Below are 17,281 nucleotides of genomic sequence, written 5' to 3' on the forward strand. Positions count from 1 at the left end.
TGACAAGGGCCAGGAGGGGTGTTGACTGGAGCCAGAAGAGACGTTGGCCTACAATGAAGATGGAGAAAAGGGGAAAAATAACCAGGCAGTAGGTGGCCAGGACTTGATTGGCTCTGGATGGGGGTTGGAGGTGCGTGTCGAGTCTTAGGAAAAAACCCAGAAGCACCTCCAGGGGACTGCTAGCAAAGGATGGAGGATGGTGTCACCACAGGACCCACCATGGGAGCATTAAGAGTAGGGTAAGACAGGTGTGCGTTGCCAGATAAATGCAGGAGTCACCAGCAAGCAGTGAACGCTACTGTGGGCCTGCAGAGCTTCCCTGGGGCAGAGACCTGGAGAAGAGTGAGGGAAGAGGGAAGGGAGTACATGGTCCTTGGGGGTTGAGGGCTGACAGTATCCATTGGATTTGATTCCAGAAGATGGCTTTGGTGAGAGCCATTAGGGCCTACTGCAGACTCAGTAACAAGCTAGAGGTGGAAACCAGAGTGGGGCCAAGAGAGAAAGGAGAGCACACTCCAGAGGTGGGTCTCACAATACAGATGAGAGAGGCTGAGAGTAGAACTAGCTCCCAAGAAGGCAAAGAGGAAGCCCTGGCCCTGAGCAGGAGGGAGCACATCCTACACCTCCTCTGGGTGGTAGTGGCCGAGAAGGGGTGGGGGAGGGGGGGCCAGACTGCAGGGCTGCTATGAGGCCCTCAGTGGAGCGAGCATGCTGGGATCCTATTCCTGGGCTTCACTCTGGGTTCAATAAAGTCAAGTGTTTGGGGGAGGGATCACCCCAGATGATCCTATGGTTGCCCTGCCTGTGGAGGCTAAGGTTAGACCAGAAGAGCCACCCTGCCTGCTGTCCTTCCTGGGATGGGGAGTGAGGGAGACAGTAGGGAAACAGGCTGGCATCCAGAATGGCTGAAAAGCAGAGCCACAGGGTTCCTGCTGGAAAGGCTGGAAGGACAGAGGGCGAAGTCAAGCACAGGTAGGTCCAGAGGTGACCTTGTGTGCTAGCTGGGCACCCACAGCACCGAGGGGAGCCAGGGTTCAGAGTTCTGGTGCAAAAACTCCACTTGCAGAAGGGGATCCCAGGTTCCAAGAGGAAGGTACCTGTGCTTGACTGACCCCTAACCCTGGCAGCCTTTCCTCCCACACTGCCATAAACAATGAGCACCAGAGGCAGAACACACAAAGGTGTGTTTTCTTGATGCCAGAGGACACAACTCAAAACGCTGACCACCACAAAAGCTTTATTTACACAACCTATATGTTTCCAGTCTGTCCCAAGGACAGACAGGCCTTTCTCTCATTCCCATTACTGAAATGTAAATTAACACAATTACAAGTCAAGCTTACCACATTTCTGGCAAACGATTCTTAGCCGCTGTTTTAATTATGATCGGGGGAAAACGCCTCCTCCTAAGACACTGGGCTGCAGAGGGCAGGTGGTGTCAGTGTCTTCCTTAGGGGTACTGTGCCACTCTGGAAAATATGCCTTCAGGCTCCTTCCCATCCCCCAAGGCAGCAGCAAATCCTTCCTGTCGCCTCCTTTTGGCCAAAGCAGCCAAGGATTTAAAAGTCTTTGGTTCATAGATGGCCAGATCAGCCAGTACTTTCCTGTTGAGCTCCACCTGGCACTGTGAAGAGAATTAGAGCTTGTTTCAGCATCAGAAATGCATTTTCCAAAGCAGAAGAGAATGCCACTGAGCTCCTGTCACAGGGCATAAGCTGGAACACCTCAGAGCACATCCTGCACCACTCCAGGGCAGGCTCTGCCTTCACAGGACACACACTCTGTTTGGGGAGGTGAGTGGAGGGGAAAGGGAAAAAGGGAGTGGTGAATCCCATCCAAGCAAGATGCTGGAGGACAACAGTGGACAAGGAAGGGAGGTCTTCCCTGCTGGAGGTGGCTGGAGGTGACTGGAGAGAAGGTTGGCACCCAGTCCTGATGCCAGAAAACCAAGGACCCTGTTTGGGGTAAACGGTCATCACCCAGACAGAACTATTTCTTTGGGCCTGGGATAAGCCTTGAAGTCAGTCAGAAGAGGAAATAACAATTCCCCTTTTACAAGACAAGAGCGGAGAAAGCAGGAACCAAAACCAGGCAGTCCCAATTCCCATGAGACAACCAAACCAAGTCATCTGCCAAGCAAAACTGCAGGTGACTTCAGAAAACTAAGGCCCTGGCTGGTGTGGCTTGGATGGGCACTGTCCCATGCACTGAAAGGCTGCTGCTGATCCTATTCCCCATCAGAGCACATGCCTGGGTGGTGGGATTGATCCCCAATGGGGGGTGTGCAGGAGGCAGCCAGTCAGTGTCTCTCACATCCATGTTTCTCTCCCTCTCCCTTCCTCTCTCTCTAAAATCAATAAAAACATAGTATTTAAAACAGCCCAGCCTGGCCGGGCATGGCTCAGTGCTTGAGCGTCGACCTAGGATCCAGGCAACTGGGGTTCGATTCCCAGTCAGGGCACTTGCCCAGGTTGCGGGCTCGATCCTCCGTCAGGGGCATGCAGGAGGCAGCCGATCAATGACTCTCTCATCATTGATGTTTCTCTCTCTCCTTTCCTCTCTCTGAAATATATACTAAAAACATATATATATGTATATATTTGTGTGTGTGTGTGTGTATATATATATATATATGTATATATATGTGTATATACATATATATTTAAAACAAAAAACTGAGAAGCAGAAGTGAGGTGGGATGGTTCCATGCATTACATGCAGGAGGGGAACCTGCTCTACCACCTGAGACCTGTGTTCCCTGGGCAAAGTCCTTCTCCCTTCTGAGCCCAGTTCCCCAGCAGCAACCCAGGGATCTTTGTAAAGTACCAAAGACAGAAACTAGTACAAGGTAGAAGCACAATACCCACCCCCTCAGGAAATAGCAAAATCACCAGATAAAACAATTAGCAAGATTTCCTGACATGCTGACGCTACTGCCTCCAAGACATTTTCCCTCCTTTCTGATGGTATGAGTTTCGACTCCTATCTGCCACCTCATCAGAACTCATTCAGGGTAAAAACTGTGAAATTAAACTTTAAAGTTAAAGCCAAGTTTTTCTGCCTTTTCCCCTTGATGGGGGAAACACCAGTGTTTGTGTCTTGCTCATTTCCAATTCTACCACCAGGGTAAGGGCAGGCTAGTGTGGGGAGTCCCCGCATCTACCAGAACACCCACAGAACAAAAGCAGTGTTCAGGTGCCAACACTGCGCAGCTGTGCTGCGGGGCCATGCCAGCTGGGCCGGTCTCCATAGACAGTCAACATCTTGACAGGACCACATCCTCAACCGTACCTTAATTAAGTTGGCGATGAATGCTGGGTACTTCAAGCCGTGTTCCTGGGAGGCAGCTGTAATTCGATTAATCCAGAGCTGAAATAAAAAAATACTGAGATGCTTAAGAACTAGTTGTACGTTATATCCACACCTCCCAACAGAGGTTCTGAATAAGCTAGGATTTTTGGTAAAAGTAAATAATGTTTTCTATTCAGGCAAACAGGCTTGTAATACAAACAGCAGCAAGCAAACGTTGGTGCTCTTCATCTAAATGCCAGCTTCTTTCTCAATAAGAAAAGTGGCCTGCAGTGAGGTTGAATTAAAACTCCACTTTTAGCCCTAATCAGTGGTGAGAGCATCAGCCCCCAGACTGAAGGGTCCTGGGTTTGATTCCAGCCAAGGGCATGTACCTCGGCTGCAGGCTTGATCCCAGACCCCAGCTGGAGCCATAGCAGGAGGCAACCAATCAATGTGTCTCTCTCTCATCTGTTTCCCTCCCTCTCTTTCCCTTCCACTCTCTCTGAAAAAGCAGTGGAAAAAACATCCTCGAGTGAGGGTAAAAAAAACAACACAAAAAACCTACTTTCAGGCACCCAGAACATAGATGAGCGACAGACTGTAGCAGACAGGGCTCAGAGTGTGGAAAGGATCCATGTGGTGAATTACAGCAGTCAAGGCTGAGTGCACCCTGGGGCTGCAACACTGGCCCTGGGGCTTCCGGGAGGAGAAAAGCTTGAGGGAAGAGCAGGGCTGGGGGTAGGAGAGCTGCAGGGTGTTCCAGGGCAGGGGAGTCAAGGCTAGGGGGCGAGCCAGGAAAATCTGGAAGGATGAGCCAGTGATGCAAACGCTTCTGAGTGGATCTGTTCTTTTAAACAGGGGAATCTTTTTTTTCTTTAATCCTACCCGAGGAAATTTTCTTCCACTGCTTTTCAGAGAGAGTGGAAGGGGGAGAGAAAGACAGAAACATCGATGTGAGAGAGACACAGTGACTGGTTGCCTCCCGCATGCGCCCCGACTGGGGTGGAGGACCGAGCCTGCCACCGAGGTCCCTGCCCTTGACCAGAACTGAACCAGAGACCCTCCAGTCCTCAGGCGGGCGCCCTAACCACGGAGTCAAGCCGGCCAGGGCAAGGGACACTCTCTTAAGTCGTTCTTTACTCGATGTTAAACACCTCGCTGGCCGGCTATTTCGAGCCAGCTACTTCTTCATCCTGACGGTTCAGCAAGGTGCAGATGCGAGTCCACTTTCTTCCCCTGCTTCAGTGGTTCTCGTTTAGATCGTGCATCAGAATTACCCATGGGTTTGTTAAAGCAGCTCGCTGAGCCCACCTCCAGTGTTTCTGCTTCAGGGGGTGCAGGTGGAGCCTGAGAACCTACACTTCCAACAAGCTCGCACCAGACGCTGCCGCTCTACGGGAACTCTCCCCACCCTGGGAGTCTCTGCTGCTGTGGCAGCAAATGCGCGCGCGCCAGCTCTTCACAGCGCATTTGGACAGATGCCCCGCTGGGCCTCGGGGGCACCAGGGGCTGCACCACCTCCACCCCACGCCGAGAAAACCCAGAGGCGAAAACAACAGAGCTGGGAGCAGAGGCCACTCCGCGGAGACCCACAGGACGGGGACGGGGGAGCTCATCGCGCTGGGACCCTAATCTACGGCTAACGAAGCGCATCTGATTTTAAAGAGTCGGAATTACGCCCCCCCCCCCCAGCCTTATACACCCGGCCCTACTTACATAGTGTTACTGATCTGGACCCGGGGTCTCAGAAAGACCCCTCGTGAAACCTACATTCTAGTGGGGGCGGGGACGAGCAATAAACCACCAACCAAGTAAAACACGGTGCACGGATGCCAGGTTCACGCGGGTGCTGAGCGGCGCTGACCTGAGACCGGGGCGCCTCGCGGAAACCCAAGTGCAAGCGCTCGGGAGGCCGCAGGTGCGCGGGGGGGGGGGGGGGGGGGTGGTCGGAGGCGAGGCCGCAGTGACCAAGGCGGCAGGAATCGCCTTTCCTTACGAGTGGGGAAGTCACCCGGGGTCTCAGGGGGAGGGACGAGTGACCAGCAGCCACAGCGGGATGTCTGGGCGGAGCAGGGACAGGGCCGGGGGGCTCCTGCGGGAGTTTGGGGTGTCAGGTGTGGGGAGGAGAGGAACGAAGGCACTGAGGGTGGTGCTGAGGTTCCCGCCCCGGCAGGGAAGCCAGGGGTGCGGGGTTTGGCTGCAGCGGCGCCGTCGGCCCGGGCGGGAGGCGGGCCGGGCCCCTCGGGAGCCAGGAGCGGGGCGGGACGCCGGGTGCCCCGGGCCAGGCTCACCGTCCTCAAGATCCTCCTCTTCAGCCTCCGGGCCTTCGTGCTTTTCACAAACGCTCTGGTCACCGCCCGGACGGCCAGCCGGTAGCAGCGGCTCTTCCTTCCCCGGAAGTGCTGGGTCAAAAAAAAAAACGGAAAAGGAGGGTTGTCGGCGGGGCCCGCAGGCTCCCGGGGCGCGCGGCGGGCGGGCGCGGGCGCGGCACTCACCCGCGCGTGCTTCAGCACCTCCTGGACCCGCCAGTAGCGGTCGGTGACGCGGCTCCGCAGCCAGAGCTGCGCCGTGAGGAAGACCATGGCGCCCCGGGCTGGCGGCTCCGCACGCGCCGCGCCGCCGCGCCCGAGCGCTTCCGGGTCAGCGCCGCGCCGGGGACTTCCGGGTCACTGCGCGTGCGCCCGCGCCGCCCGCTGCCCTGCTCTGGTGCGCGTGCTCTGGTGCGCGCGCATCCTGCAGGGATTTCCCGTCCACTCCCATCCGGACGCGGGCGTGGAGCCGAGGGCGGCGGACGGGGAGGCGCGGGAGCAGGTAGCAGCCCCGCGGCGAGGAGCGCGTGGGTGCGAGGCCGGCCGCCAGTGCGTGAGCCCGGGCGCGTGCGGGGAACAGCAGGGCTCGAAGGCCACGCGCTGTGCGGTTCCCGCCCACGGAACGCCCGAATAGGCGGACCCGCGGGCCCCAAGCCCAGCCGGACGGGGTGGGTGCGCGGGGAGTGGCCGCCAGGGGGCAGGGTTTCCTCTGAGCGCTGACAGGCTCTGCACCGGGACAGTGGGGGCGGGGCATAAGCGCCCAGAACTGGACCCTCTAAAACGCTTAAACCCGTACATTTTACATTCTGCGTATTTCACCACAATAAAAAGTAGGGGGGGGCATTAAATTAAGTGCAATTTCTTTGTAACGTTTTGTCTATAAGTCGTAGAAAAGTTGTAACACGGTTGAAGGAACCCCCGAAATACGCTTTCCCGAAAGCACCGACTTTACACTTTGTTCCATTTTCAATCATTCTCAGTAAATGTTTATAAACACGTCAGCGGGGGTTTTCTGGATCGTTTGGAAGGAAGTTGGAGACACCAGAAGACTGCACTGTGTATTTCCAGCGGGAAAGGCGAGGCGGGGCAGGGGAACCGTTTTTGGACTGGTTGGTCTGAGCCTTGCTGCATAGGGGCCGCCTCTAGCTGTCTGGTACCTGGCCCAGGTGATTTAGCAATTTTAGCTGATGCGTGGGCTCTAGGTTCCAGGGGAGCTGTAAGTACTGTGGCCGTGGGTTTGGCCCTGTAATTAATGGGTACAAACAGACAAACGCTGAATCTAAGAGAGCAAGAGCACCCTCAGGTACAGAGAAAGCAGCTGAGGGTGACACCCCCACAGCGGACAAAGGGGAGACCATCAGGTTTGGGTCAAATCTATGGCCATGACTCAGTCTCTCTTCCAAAGATTCTGGAGAAGGCTGGAGCTGCGGAGGTGATGAGCCCCTGGGAGTCAGTGGGGCAGTCCCAGGTCAGGCCAGAGGCCCATTGCTGGAGCTCGAGCCACTGCCCCCTGCTCCTCCAGGAGCTCTCAGCTGTTCTCCCCTCCACCTCGGCAGGTGGCCTCAGCCCAGAAGAGAGGAGCCTGGCACACTCCCAATGCTGTGGGAGCCTGGAGCTTCCTGTCCTGCACTGGCAATGCAGGCTCAGGCCCCGGGGGCTATGTATCCCTAGCACTCATTCTGCTCTCTGCAAAGGGTGGGCTGTACCTGGGACAGGCCCCCCTCAGACACCAGGTCCTGGGCCACCTCTCCCCACTGCGTTCTCAGGGCGGGATTGGCTCCTCGGCTCAGCAAAAGCTCTGCGGCAGGGCTGTGGCCACGCTCCACAGCGAGGTGCAGGGGTGTCTTATGGAGCCAGCCAGTAGCATTGACCTGTGCACCCCTGTCCAGTAGGTGGCTGGCGACTTCCACATGGCCTCCCCGAGCCGCGTGGTGCAGGGGTGTGAGGTCCAGTGAGTCTCGAGCATCCACCTCAGCTCCGGAGGATGCCAGTAGCTGGACAGCAGGCAGGTGTCCACCAGAGGCAGCCCTATGGAGTGCAGAGCGTCTGTGCCTGTCCTTGAGGCTTGGGTCTGCCCGGTGGTCAAGCAGCACCTCCATAACCTGGAAGAGGAGGGGAGGACAACGCAGGGGCCAGCCTTGGCACAAGCAGGTGAGAGGCTGGGGCCACCGTGCCGTTTGCCTGACCCACACCCCATCTGGCCCGAGTCACCTAACTGCCTCTTGCTCAACACTGCTTCCCCCTTTGATAAGTGAGCCAGCGCCTGCAGCACCCTGGAGGGGCTCTGCTTAGGGACTTACTTCCACTTGTTCTAATCGTCTTAGATCAAATTCAAGACTTGCAGCCACCTGCTGGCCCGCACGCTGTCTGGGGGCTGGCTGGGCTCAAGCACACGCCTGGTGCCCAATAAATATTTGTTGCCTCCGGTCACCAGGATAAAGTCCGAACGCCCGGCCAGGCTTCCTCCCCCGGGTGCCCTGCTGGCCGGCTCCTCCCCACCATCCCCCAGCCCTGCAGCCTTAGGCGGAGAGGGTGGTGTTTCCTCCGCCTGCCCGGGGGGTCCGCCCCGTCTGCGCGCTCCCCACACCTGAGTTGGATGGTGCAGCCCCTGGGGTGGAAGCGGCTCCCCTGCACCCGCCCCGGCACCTGGGGGTGAGGCCCGGACGTACCTGCCGGTGGCCCAAACCGGCGGCGACGCTGAGCGCGGTGGCCCCGGCGCTGTCCCGCGCGTCCACCTGCGCGCCGCACGCCAGGAGGAGGCGCAGCGCCGCCGTGCGCCCCGCCGCGGCCGCCACGAGCAGGGCGCCGTCCAGGCCCGCACCGCCTCCGCCTCCGCCTGCGGCCACCAGCAGCTCGAGCACCGGCAGCCGGCCGCCCGCCGCCGCCCAGTGCGCCGCGGTCCAGCCGCGCGCGTCCGCGGCCGCGGGGCCCCCGCCCGGCGCGCCCAGCAGGAGCCCGGCCAGCAGCGTGCGGCCCAGCGCGGCGGCGCAGTGCAGCGGCGCCAGGCCGGCCCGGGAGCGCGCGTCCGCCGGGGCCCCGCGCCGCAGCAGCAGCCGCGCCGCCTGCGAGTGCCCGCGCCACGAGGCCTCGTGCAGCGCCGTGCGCCCCGCGCCGTCGGCGGCCCCCGCGGGCGCCCCGCGCCGCAGCAGCAGCCGCACCAGGGGCACGTGGCCGCGCAGCACGGCCAGATGGAGCGGGGTCCTCCCCGCGCTGTCCCTGCGGGGCGCGACAGCTGCGTGGGCGGGGGGGGGGGGGCGGCCCTGCCCCGCCTGGTGAGGGGAGCGCGGGCCTCCCTCCCCAATTCGGGGAAGGGCCTGGGCCGGGGGAAGGGACCTGCTACTTCACGCACGAGGGACCTCGCGCTCAGCGAAGGGACCTCTGCCCCCCCCCAGACCCTGTCCCGCCCTGGGGCTCACCTCTCCTCCACACTGGCCCCTTGCCGCAGCAGCTGTGTCGTGAGGCCTAGGTGACCCCTCCACACGGCCTGCAGCAGGCGACCCCAGGCCTGTGGGACACCCGGGCCCTCTGCCCCGGCTCCCAGGGCCCCCTCAGAGCCCAGCTCTATCCATCTGAGTTCCTGCTCTGCCTCTGCCAGGTCCTGCTTCCCAGGCTCTGAGCTCCCAGGTGTCACCTGGAAAGAACAGGAATCCTATACGGATGCTGGAGGCCCCCAGCCAGTCCCAGCCCACCTGTGTGTCGTCCCCGGTCCCCCCACCCAACATAGACCCCCCCTTATCTTCTCCCCAGGGAACCAGGCCACCAGTTCGTCTTGGCTCTCAGTTACCCCTAGAGGGGACTCTGTCCTCTGGCTAGGGGTCGTCTCCATGGGGATCCTGGTCCAGCCACAGCCTGGCGGCCCTCTCAGGAAACTCCGTCTGAAGGTGTGGAGGTGGGAGTGTGGGCTCATGGAGGGCTGGAAGGCTAGACCTGCAGTGCCCTGGGGGGGGGGGGGGGGGTAAGAACTGCCTCCTGCTGCCTCCTGGGCCAGGCTAAGGTCTACTTCTCCAGTTTACCCAGAAACTTAAGAAGAGGTCCTGCCTGGTGGCCACAGCCCCTGCCCCAGCACTGTCCTCCCCAACCTACTGCCAGGGCCCCCGGGGCGACAAAGGCCAGGCAAGCAGGAACACGCCCGCAGACCGCAGCTCCTCCAAGGAGCACAACCTGTGATGTGCCTGGACTTGCCTCTGCCCTCCCCCCCAGGTAGCCACATGCTTTCCTATGGGTCCCTCCCTCAGGCCCTGCCCCTCACCCCCACTCCTGTCCCTGCTGACTAAGACCACCTCCCCGCCGGAGCCTTGCCTCTCACCTGATTCCGGGCTGGGGAGGTGGATGGGGGGAGTTGGGACCCTTCCCTCCCAAGCCAGGCAACCTGGATAAGGGTATCTGGGGTAGGAAGCCCCTTGAGGTGTTGAGGAAAGTCAGCCACTGGGCAGTAAAGGGAGGGAGCCAGGCAAAGGGAGCATTTTTAGGACAGGAGACTAGAAGCATCTGGAAATGGTGTTGCAGAAAGGGGCCTGAGTAAGGCTTGCAGCATGAGTGACCTTGATTCCCAGCCGGGGGCAGGGTGGTCAGGTGGGGGCTGGCCCTGCCTTCCCATCCCCCAATCCCTGGGGAAGGCCTCCTGACCACAGAAGGAGGTGGTGCTCCTGCTGCCTTGTGTGACTGTCCACCAGGCAGCAGTGAAGCTTTGGGACTGTTGCTCCCACCCCAGCCCCCACCCCCAGGTTCCCAGAGATGAGGTGGCCTGTGGGCCCTGTCCTGTCCCCCAACCAGAGGCGAAACAGAGCCTTGGCCCCTCCCCCACCCCCTACAGAGCAGCTCTTCCAGGTGCCAGGTCCAAAGGGGGGTCTCCAGGCAAGAGGTGAAGGACCCTAACTCAAGCCACAGAGACCTTACCCCATGATCCCCAGTCACTCTGCTCAGTTGTCACATCCCCAGAGGGGCCCTCCAGCCTGACCACCAATCTGAAGCAACCTTGTCTCTGACCCTGTTTTTTTTTCTTCTTAGCACTGATCTCTCCATGAAAGAATCTGCTTTATTTTAAATATCTGCCTTCCTCTCCTAGAATGAGAGGCCCGTGAGGGCACATCCATCACACAGGCTGGCAGATTCAGCCGTAAAGAAGCCAGCACTCTGGGTGGGTTCAGACACTTTACCGCTCAAGTAGCCAAAAAAAGCAAAGGAGCAGAAGTGTCAGCTCCCCATGTCCCATGTACCCCAGGAAGACACTGAAAAGAAAGGGCCAGATCACAGGTGGCACCCTGTTGTTGAGGACCCACTACATGCTACAGGTGTACCCTGGGGCCCAGTGGACTGCCCCATGCCCCGTTAGAGCCAGGGGAGCGTAGGAATGCCTATTGGCAGCCTTCCCATGTTCTGCCATGGCCTAGGTGCCTCTGTAGGTTCACACAAGGCCATCAGGAGCCCACACAGAGCCATGCCCTCTGCCGGCCTCACTCACTCACCACTATATCCACAGGGTCTAGAGCAGTGCCTGGCACCCAGTGGGAGCTCAGTGAGTATTTGTAGATGACCAACCTGAGGAGAGGGTGGGGCTAGAAAGGAGATGAAACAGGTATCCTCACTCTGTACTCTCTATCCCGACATTACCGTTTGCAGCATTTTAAACCCACATTCACTGTCTGATTAAATAAATAGCTATAAGACCTTGACCTGTGTGAGCTGTGTTTGTCCCTGGCGACAGGGCATGGCCTGAGCCTCAGGGGAGGCTCTGTTGTCCTGATGGGGCCTGTTGCAGGCAGGCTTGTGTTCCTTAACGGTGCCCCCGCTGTCACTGTCACTTCCCCCACTCATAGGTGTCTGAAGGGAGCTAGTGAGCCTGAGAGGCCTGGAACGCATTAGAAGAAAAATCGGAGGGGAAAGGTCACAGCAGAGGTGTGAAAGGGAAATGTGGGTACCTGATGCCCGTGGCCTCCTGTGCAGCTCACAACCTGCTCACTAGCTTAAGTGTCAACTCACTATGCAAGGAGCCCCAGGGAGTCTGAGAGGTCCCACGGACCCTCTCAACAGCATTAGGATGTAGGCACCCAGCATCTTCCATGTTTTGTCGAGGCAGACAGGGGCTGGATTTGAAGATGAGGGGACCAGCAAGGGCTAGGCCTGGGAAGTGGGGTGGATGGTGACCTCTACGTGGCAGCTCCTGATGGGGCAGTTGTCGGAGTAAAGACCTATAAAATGACATCATTGTGGGGGGAAACTTGGAGGGGGAGGGCGGGACCAGGATGGAGGAGGGCCCCAGTGCCAGGCTGTAGGGACAGCTGTGCAAGTCCTGACCAGAGCACACAGGAGCTGGCTAACAGAGCTGTAGTTGCCCAGCAAAGAAAGACCCAGCCTGGCAGTGGGGAAAACTGAGGCAGTGGTGTGGCCCTGGAGACTGATGGTCAGGGCTGGACCTACCTGACCCAGGGTCCTGTCCTTCAGCTGGGTCCATTATTTGGTTGCTGGGGTCTGAGAAGGAGTCTGACGTGAGGATCTAGAGCTGACCCCGGGGGTCTCAGTCGCCGTCTGACTACTGCCGGGAGCCCACCAGGCCCGTTGCCTTCGAGAGCATGAGTGAGCAGGAGAGGGAGACAGAAGAGGACGAGGGAGGGGGCGCTTCAGACACAGCACCCATGCTGCCCCGAAGGCGTCCTGACCACCAGGCATCGGCCCTGTTGTCTTCAGGGTGGGCAGGCCTGGCTGCCGGAGGCCTCGGGCCCCTGCTGCTGCCCAGCCGGATTCTGGCCGGGCTCCTGCTCCACCTGCTGCTGCCCTCGACCGTGTTCCTGCTGGTGCTGATGCCCGCGGCTGGGGTCATCTACCTGGGATTCCTGTGCCACTCCAGGGTGAGCTGAGTCCTCCGTGGGCGGGGCGCTGGCTGGATCCCTGGGATGTTACGGGACCTGGGCCTGAAGGTGAATCTTCCCCCTTCTGGCACAGCCCGGTTGTCCCCAGAGACACTGTGTCCCTCCCGGAGAGCCCTTCTTCTGCCAACCCCTCCCCCACTGGCCACAGCAGAAGAAGGGCTTTTGTTCCCCACTGGGGGTGGGGGCAGCTGTCTCCCCTCCCCCGAGGCCTCCCAGCCTTGTACCAGGAGCCACCAGGGCCTGGGCAGCCGGCAGGGTGGGACGAGGAGGGGGTTCCACGAAGAGCAGATGATGTCAGATTTCACCAGCCCACACCCCCTCCCACCCTTACAACCCTCACACCGCCCCTGGCGGACCCCTCCTGCCCTGGGCTGGGCCTCCCCACCTGCAGTGCGCTGTGGCTTGGGCCGCGGCAGGGAGGGTGCGGGCGGATGGGCCCCGTGTCCCCTGCCCATAGGCATAAGGCAGGAGAAGGTGGCCCCAGCTGGCGGCACCCACAGGTTGGGGCTCCTGGTCAGATACCAGCACAGAGAAGGGCCCTGGGAGAGCAGTGGGGGGGGGCAGCGGGGGTCCAGCAGCAGCGAGGAGGGGCGGGAATTGTTTGAGCCTCGCCTCAGGTGATTCCCATTTACCCCTCGGGTTCCTCGTCTCCCATCCTCGACTCGGGAACAACAGGCCCACCCTCTGCGGGCCTCGGCCGCCCACGCCCCCAGACCTTAGGCCCCGCCCCTCACACGCCCTAGTCCCGGCCGTACGCTCCAGGCCCCGCCCACCTGCTGCATGGCCCGCCCAGCCCGCCAGTCCACCTGCTGCCAGGCCCCGCCCACTCCACCTGCTCCCGGCCCCGCCCCTGTAGGCCCCGCCCCTCACACCCCTAGTCCCGGGCGGTACGCTCCAGGCCCCGCCCACCTGCTGTCAGGCCCCGCCCTAATAGGCCACGCCCCCTCTGACTTCTCGCCCGCGCCCAGACCCACCTGCTCCCCGGCCCCGCCCCTATAGGCCACGCCGCTTTTGACATCTGGCCCGCCCAGGTCCATCCTCTCCCGGTCCCTATAGGCCCCGCCCCTCACACCCTAGTCCCGGGCGGTACGCTCCAGGCCCCGCCCACCTGCTGCCAGGCCCCGCCCAGGCCCCGCCCGGTCCACCTGCTCTCGGCCCCGCCCTAATAGGCCCCGCCCCCTCTGACCTCTCGCCCCGCCCAGGTCCACCTGCTCCCGCCCCTCCCCTATAGGCCCCGCCCCTTCGGACATCTCGCCCCGCCCAGGCCCACCTGTTCCCGCCCCGCCCCTATAGGCCCCGCCCCCTCTGACATCTCGCCCCGCCCAGGCCCACCTGTTCCCCGCCCCGCCCCTATAGGCCCCGCCCCTCTGGCATCTCGCCCCGCCTAGGTCCACCTGCTCCCCGCCCCGCCCCTGTAGGCCCCGCCCCTCTGACCGCTCGCCCCGCCCCCAGGTCCACCCGGCGCCCAGCCCCAGGTGCCGCGCGCTGCTGTCGGACCGCAGCTCGGCGACGCTCATCGTGCTGGGCTTCCTCTCGCTGCCGCCGCTGCTGGTGCTCGCCTCGGCCGCCCGCGCCCGCTTGGCCCGGCGCCTCCGCCCGCTGCTGCCGCCCCCCACGTGGACCCCTCGACCCCGCCGCCTCCCAGGGTCCAGCGTCGGGGGCCGGGAGGAACGCCACCCCGACGGCGAGGAGCAGCTCTGCGCCTGGGTGTGACCCCGGCGGCCCTCCACGGACTCGAGACCTCCAAACCCCGGAGGCCCCCGCACTCCGCTCGGTGACTCCCGTAAGGCGGCCCCGGGGCGGCGAACTTGCGGTCTGCGTCCAGGTCCGGCCTCGGGCTCGAGCGCAGTGCCCCGAGTGGCCGGGAGACGGCGCTCGACTCTCCGGACTGGGGTCCGCCCTGCCCCACGCCCGCGGGCACCCCGGCTGCCGAGAGGCTGGAGCGCCCCCTAGGAGGCGGGATGGCTCTCCGCGGACGGCACCTGGCCGGGCGTGCAGACGGGCGGCCTCTCTGGCTTCTGCCCCTGTGGCTGCCCTGGGCTCCTGCCCCCTCACCAAACACAGCCCCTGCGGACCCCGAGTCTGGTCAGCCAGGGGCCCTCCAGCGGGTTTGGAGGGGGCGAGACGTCCAGGCTCCACCAGAGCCCGTGTTTCCCGAAGCTCAGCGATGACCAGAGCACCAGGGCTCGCAGGGCTCAGCCTGAGACCAGGGCCAGGGCTCAGCTTGTGGCCAGGTTAGAGTTCAGCCTGAGACCAGGGCCAGCGCTCAGCTTGTGGCCAGGTTAGAGTTCAGCCTGAGACCAGGGCCAGCGCTCAGCTTGTGGCCAGGTTAGAGTTCAGCCTGAGACCAGGGCCAGGGCTCAGCCGGTGCCCAGGGTTAGAGTTCAGCCTGAGACTAGGGCCAGGGCTCAGCTTGTGGCCAGGTTAGAGTTCAGCCTGAGACCAGGGCCAGCGCTCAGCTTGTGGCCAGGTTAGAGTTCAGCCTGAGACCAGGGCCAGGGCTCAGCTTGTGGCCAGGTTGGAGCTCAGCCTGAGACCAGGGTCAGGGCTCAGCCGGTGCCCAGGGTTAGCATTTAGACAGGCACCAGAGTAAGGGTTCACTCTGTTCTCTCCAGATAATTTTAAGGTTTTCTGTGTCGTCTGCATTCTGTCCTGTGCTTTAAGTGTGTTTCTAGTTATGGATATAATATGTTCTTAATTATCTGTTTGTTACATACGGTGTTTCCCGTTCCTGGGGATTCACAAACTTCACCAGTTCTGGGGAATTCTCACCTGGCACCCCTTGAGCTCTCCCTCTCATTTGTTGTACATGTTCTTGGGGAAAGCTTCACCCTCAATGCCAACTCATCTCCCTTGTATTTTCCATCCCATTGTCTCTCTCTGCAGCCTTCCGGGCAATTCCTTCGGCTCCCTCTTCCAGTTCAGACTCACTTGCTGTGTCTAACCTGCCTGTTAACTCAGCCATTTAATTTTAAATTATCGTACCTAAAAGCTCTACTTGTTTCCTTTTCAAATCTCATTTTGATGGTCTCTTGGTGGGATGCTTGATTTTTGGATTCCAGCTCCGATTTCTTGAACAATTCACAGTTATTTTATATTCTGTCCCTAACACTTCCAACTTGTTAGTCTTGGGGAGTGTGGGGGTGTCTGACTTTGCTATGTGTTGTTTCTGCGGATTCTCACTAATAGCATATTGTTTCTCTGAAAGTTGGCTCATTTGTCATTGTCAGCCCATACCTGTGAAATTTTGGGGGCCGCTTCCCTCCAGAGAGGCACTGCCAGCCTGCCCCCCCCCCAGATAGGGTCCTGGTTTGGTAGCCCCCGTGCCATGCCACACTAGCTCCCTGATTGCAGGGTGGCTCCCCCAGCCCTGTGTCCAGAGAATCCTCTGCTTCCCCATCTGTGTTCCTGCATCATCCTGGGTCTCTGCTCACTATTCTGTTTATCTATTTTCAGTGTTTGATTCTGGAGGGACCTTGGAGATATTTACTCTCTTGTAAGCCCAGCAGTGTATTAAAAAATGTGAGCTTGTTGTAATCCGCCCAGAGCCTAGCGGTAGCTGAAAGGCCTTTTAAAGGATCCAGCACATACTGCCAGCTGGACTCCGCCTGTGACCCGCAGGGTCAGGTCTCAGATGCTCCCAAAGATCGGGACTGGCTGTTCAGGGTATGACCAGAGTCAGGGCTCATTCTGTGGCCTACAGCAGAGCTCGCTGTAGCTGGCTCAGGTCCAGCAGGAGTCCTCGGGGTTTTCCAATTGTCTGTGCCCGGCTCTGATGCTATTCCCAGTCAGACAGGAACCTGGCCAGTCGCCCAGCTGCCAAGGATAACTTCTCCTGGTCCAAGGCCGCCTTCCTTCCCCTCCGGCCCAGGGTTGGGCTGGCTCTGGCCAGGCGTCTAGGATGAGGACTCTCCTGAGGATAGGCCTGGCCCTGGAGTCATCAAACAACAGCTGGGTCTGGTGGGGGTGGGGAGCTCAGCTGCCTGAGGAGGCAGCACAGTTCCTAAGGTGTGTCCCAGTGTCCAGGGCCAGACCTGAGCCCCAGGGAAGTCCTGCCTCAGTCCCAGCTCCTTCCCACGGGCTCACAAAAGGACACCTGCGTGGGGCTGCTTTTAGAGGGCCAGCTGTCAGGGAAATTGGGACACTGTGTGCTGGGGACCAAGGGTTGACTCATCAGAGAGAATCAGAAACAGGCCCCAGGGCCTGGGGAAGGCTGAGGAGGACCCTCCATTCTTTTATGTGTCCAAGGTACTCTTCCTTACCTGCTGCCATTTGGACAGGTTCCTGGGAAGGGGGTGGGAGGGTCTGAGCTAAGGGGAGACAGGGCCCTGGCCCTCCAGCCAGAAGATTTCCCCTCCTCAAGGCCTGTCATTCAGGCAACCTATCTGGGCCTTTCTATCCCCCTGGGCAGGACCGACCCCATCCGACCCCCAGAGATTTCTGTTTCTAAACCTTTGCCCACCATGGTGCCCATGACAGAAGCCCCTCTTTCAGAGCCTCAGCCCCCCAGGCCCAGCCCCCATCCTGATGGAGCCTCTGCTCCCCTTTCCCAAGAAAGTTCCCTCAACCCCAGCCAAGAATGGCCCATCCATCCCCACCCTAAGTAAAGTTCTAGGAGCACTGACCTCAACACCCCTGAACCCGTTCAGGGACCCAAACTCCTCAGCAAGCAGGTGCTGAGCTACTGGATGGGTCAGGGGAAGACCTACACTTGGGAAAATGCAAACTCTTTCCCCACCCAGGTGCCGAGGCCCCTGCTCTGTAAGAACGTGCCTGGCTGGGGGGCCTCCATGCACCTGTGTGTGCGTTGTGTGT

The 17,281-nt window shown here is 60.4% G+C and overlaps 3 protein-coding genes across 3 annotated transcripts; 1 reads left to right on the forward strand and 2 right to left on the reverse strand.

The window, feature by feature from the left end:
- Positions 1-1,220: 1,220 nt before the first annotated feature.
- MRPL20 (mitochondrial ribosomal protein L20) lies at positions 1,221-6,481 on the reverse strand. Its single transcript, XM_081145925.1, has 4 exons — positions 5,787-6,481; positions 5,583-5,693; positions 3,292-3,369; positions 1,221-1,624 (listed from the first exon to the last, which is right to left on the reverse strand). Exons 1-4 carry the CDS (start codon positions 5,871-5,873, stop codon positions 1,451-1,453), a joined length of 450 nt encoding a protein of 149 aa, XP_081002051.1. The 5' UTR covers positions 5,874-6,481; the 3' UTR covers positions 1,221-1,450.
- ANKRD65 (ankyrin repeat domain 65) lies at positions 6,446-9,477 on the reverse strand. Its single transcript, XM_081145923.1, has 4 exons — positions 9,385-9,477; positions 9,017-9,231; positions 8,270-8,816; positions 6,446-7,702 (listed from the first exon to the last, which is right to left on the reverse strand). The coding sequence occupies exons 1-4, from the start codon at positions 9,424-9,426 to the stop codon at positions 7,268-7,270; spliced, it is 1,239 nt and encodes a 412-aa protein (XP_081002049.1). The 5' UTR covers positions 9,427-9,477; the 3' UTR covers positions 6,446-7,267.
- A 2,364-nt stretch (positions 9,478-11,841) lies between these two features.
- TMEM278 (transmembrane protein 278) lies at positions 11,842-15,670 on the forward strand. The gene is made up of 2 exons (XM_081145924.1): positions 11,842-12,445; positions 13,919-15,670. Exons 1-2 carry the CDS (start codon positions 12,170-12,172, stop codon positions 14,177-14,179), a joined length of 537 nt encoding a protein of 178 aa, XP_081002050.1. The 5' UTR covers positions 11,842-12,169; the 3' UTR covers positions 14,180-15,670.
- Positions 15,671-17,281: the final 1,611 nt, after the last annotated feature.

The sequence above is a fragment of the Miniopterus schreibersii genome, assembly GCF_964146895.1.
Source record: "Miniopterus schreibersii genome assembly, chromosome: 8".
NCBI lineage: Eukaryota > Metazoa > Chordata > Mammalia > Chiroptera > Miniopteridae > Miniopterus > Miniopterus schreibersii.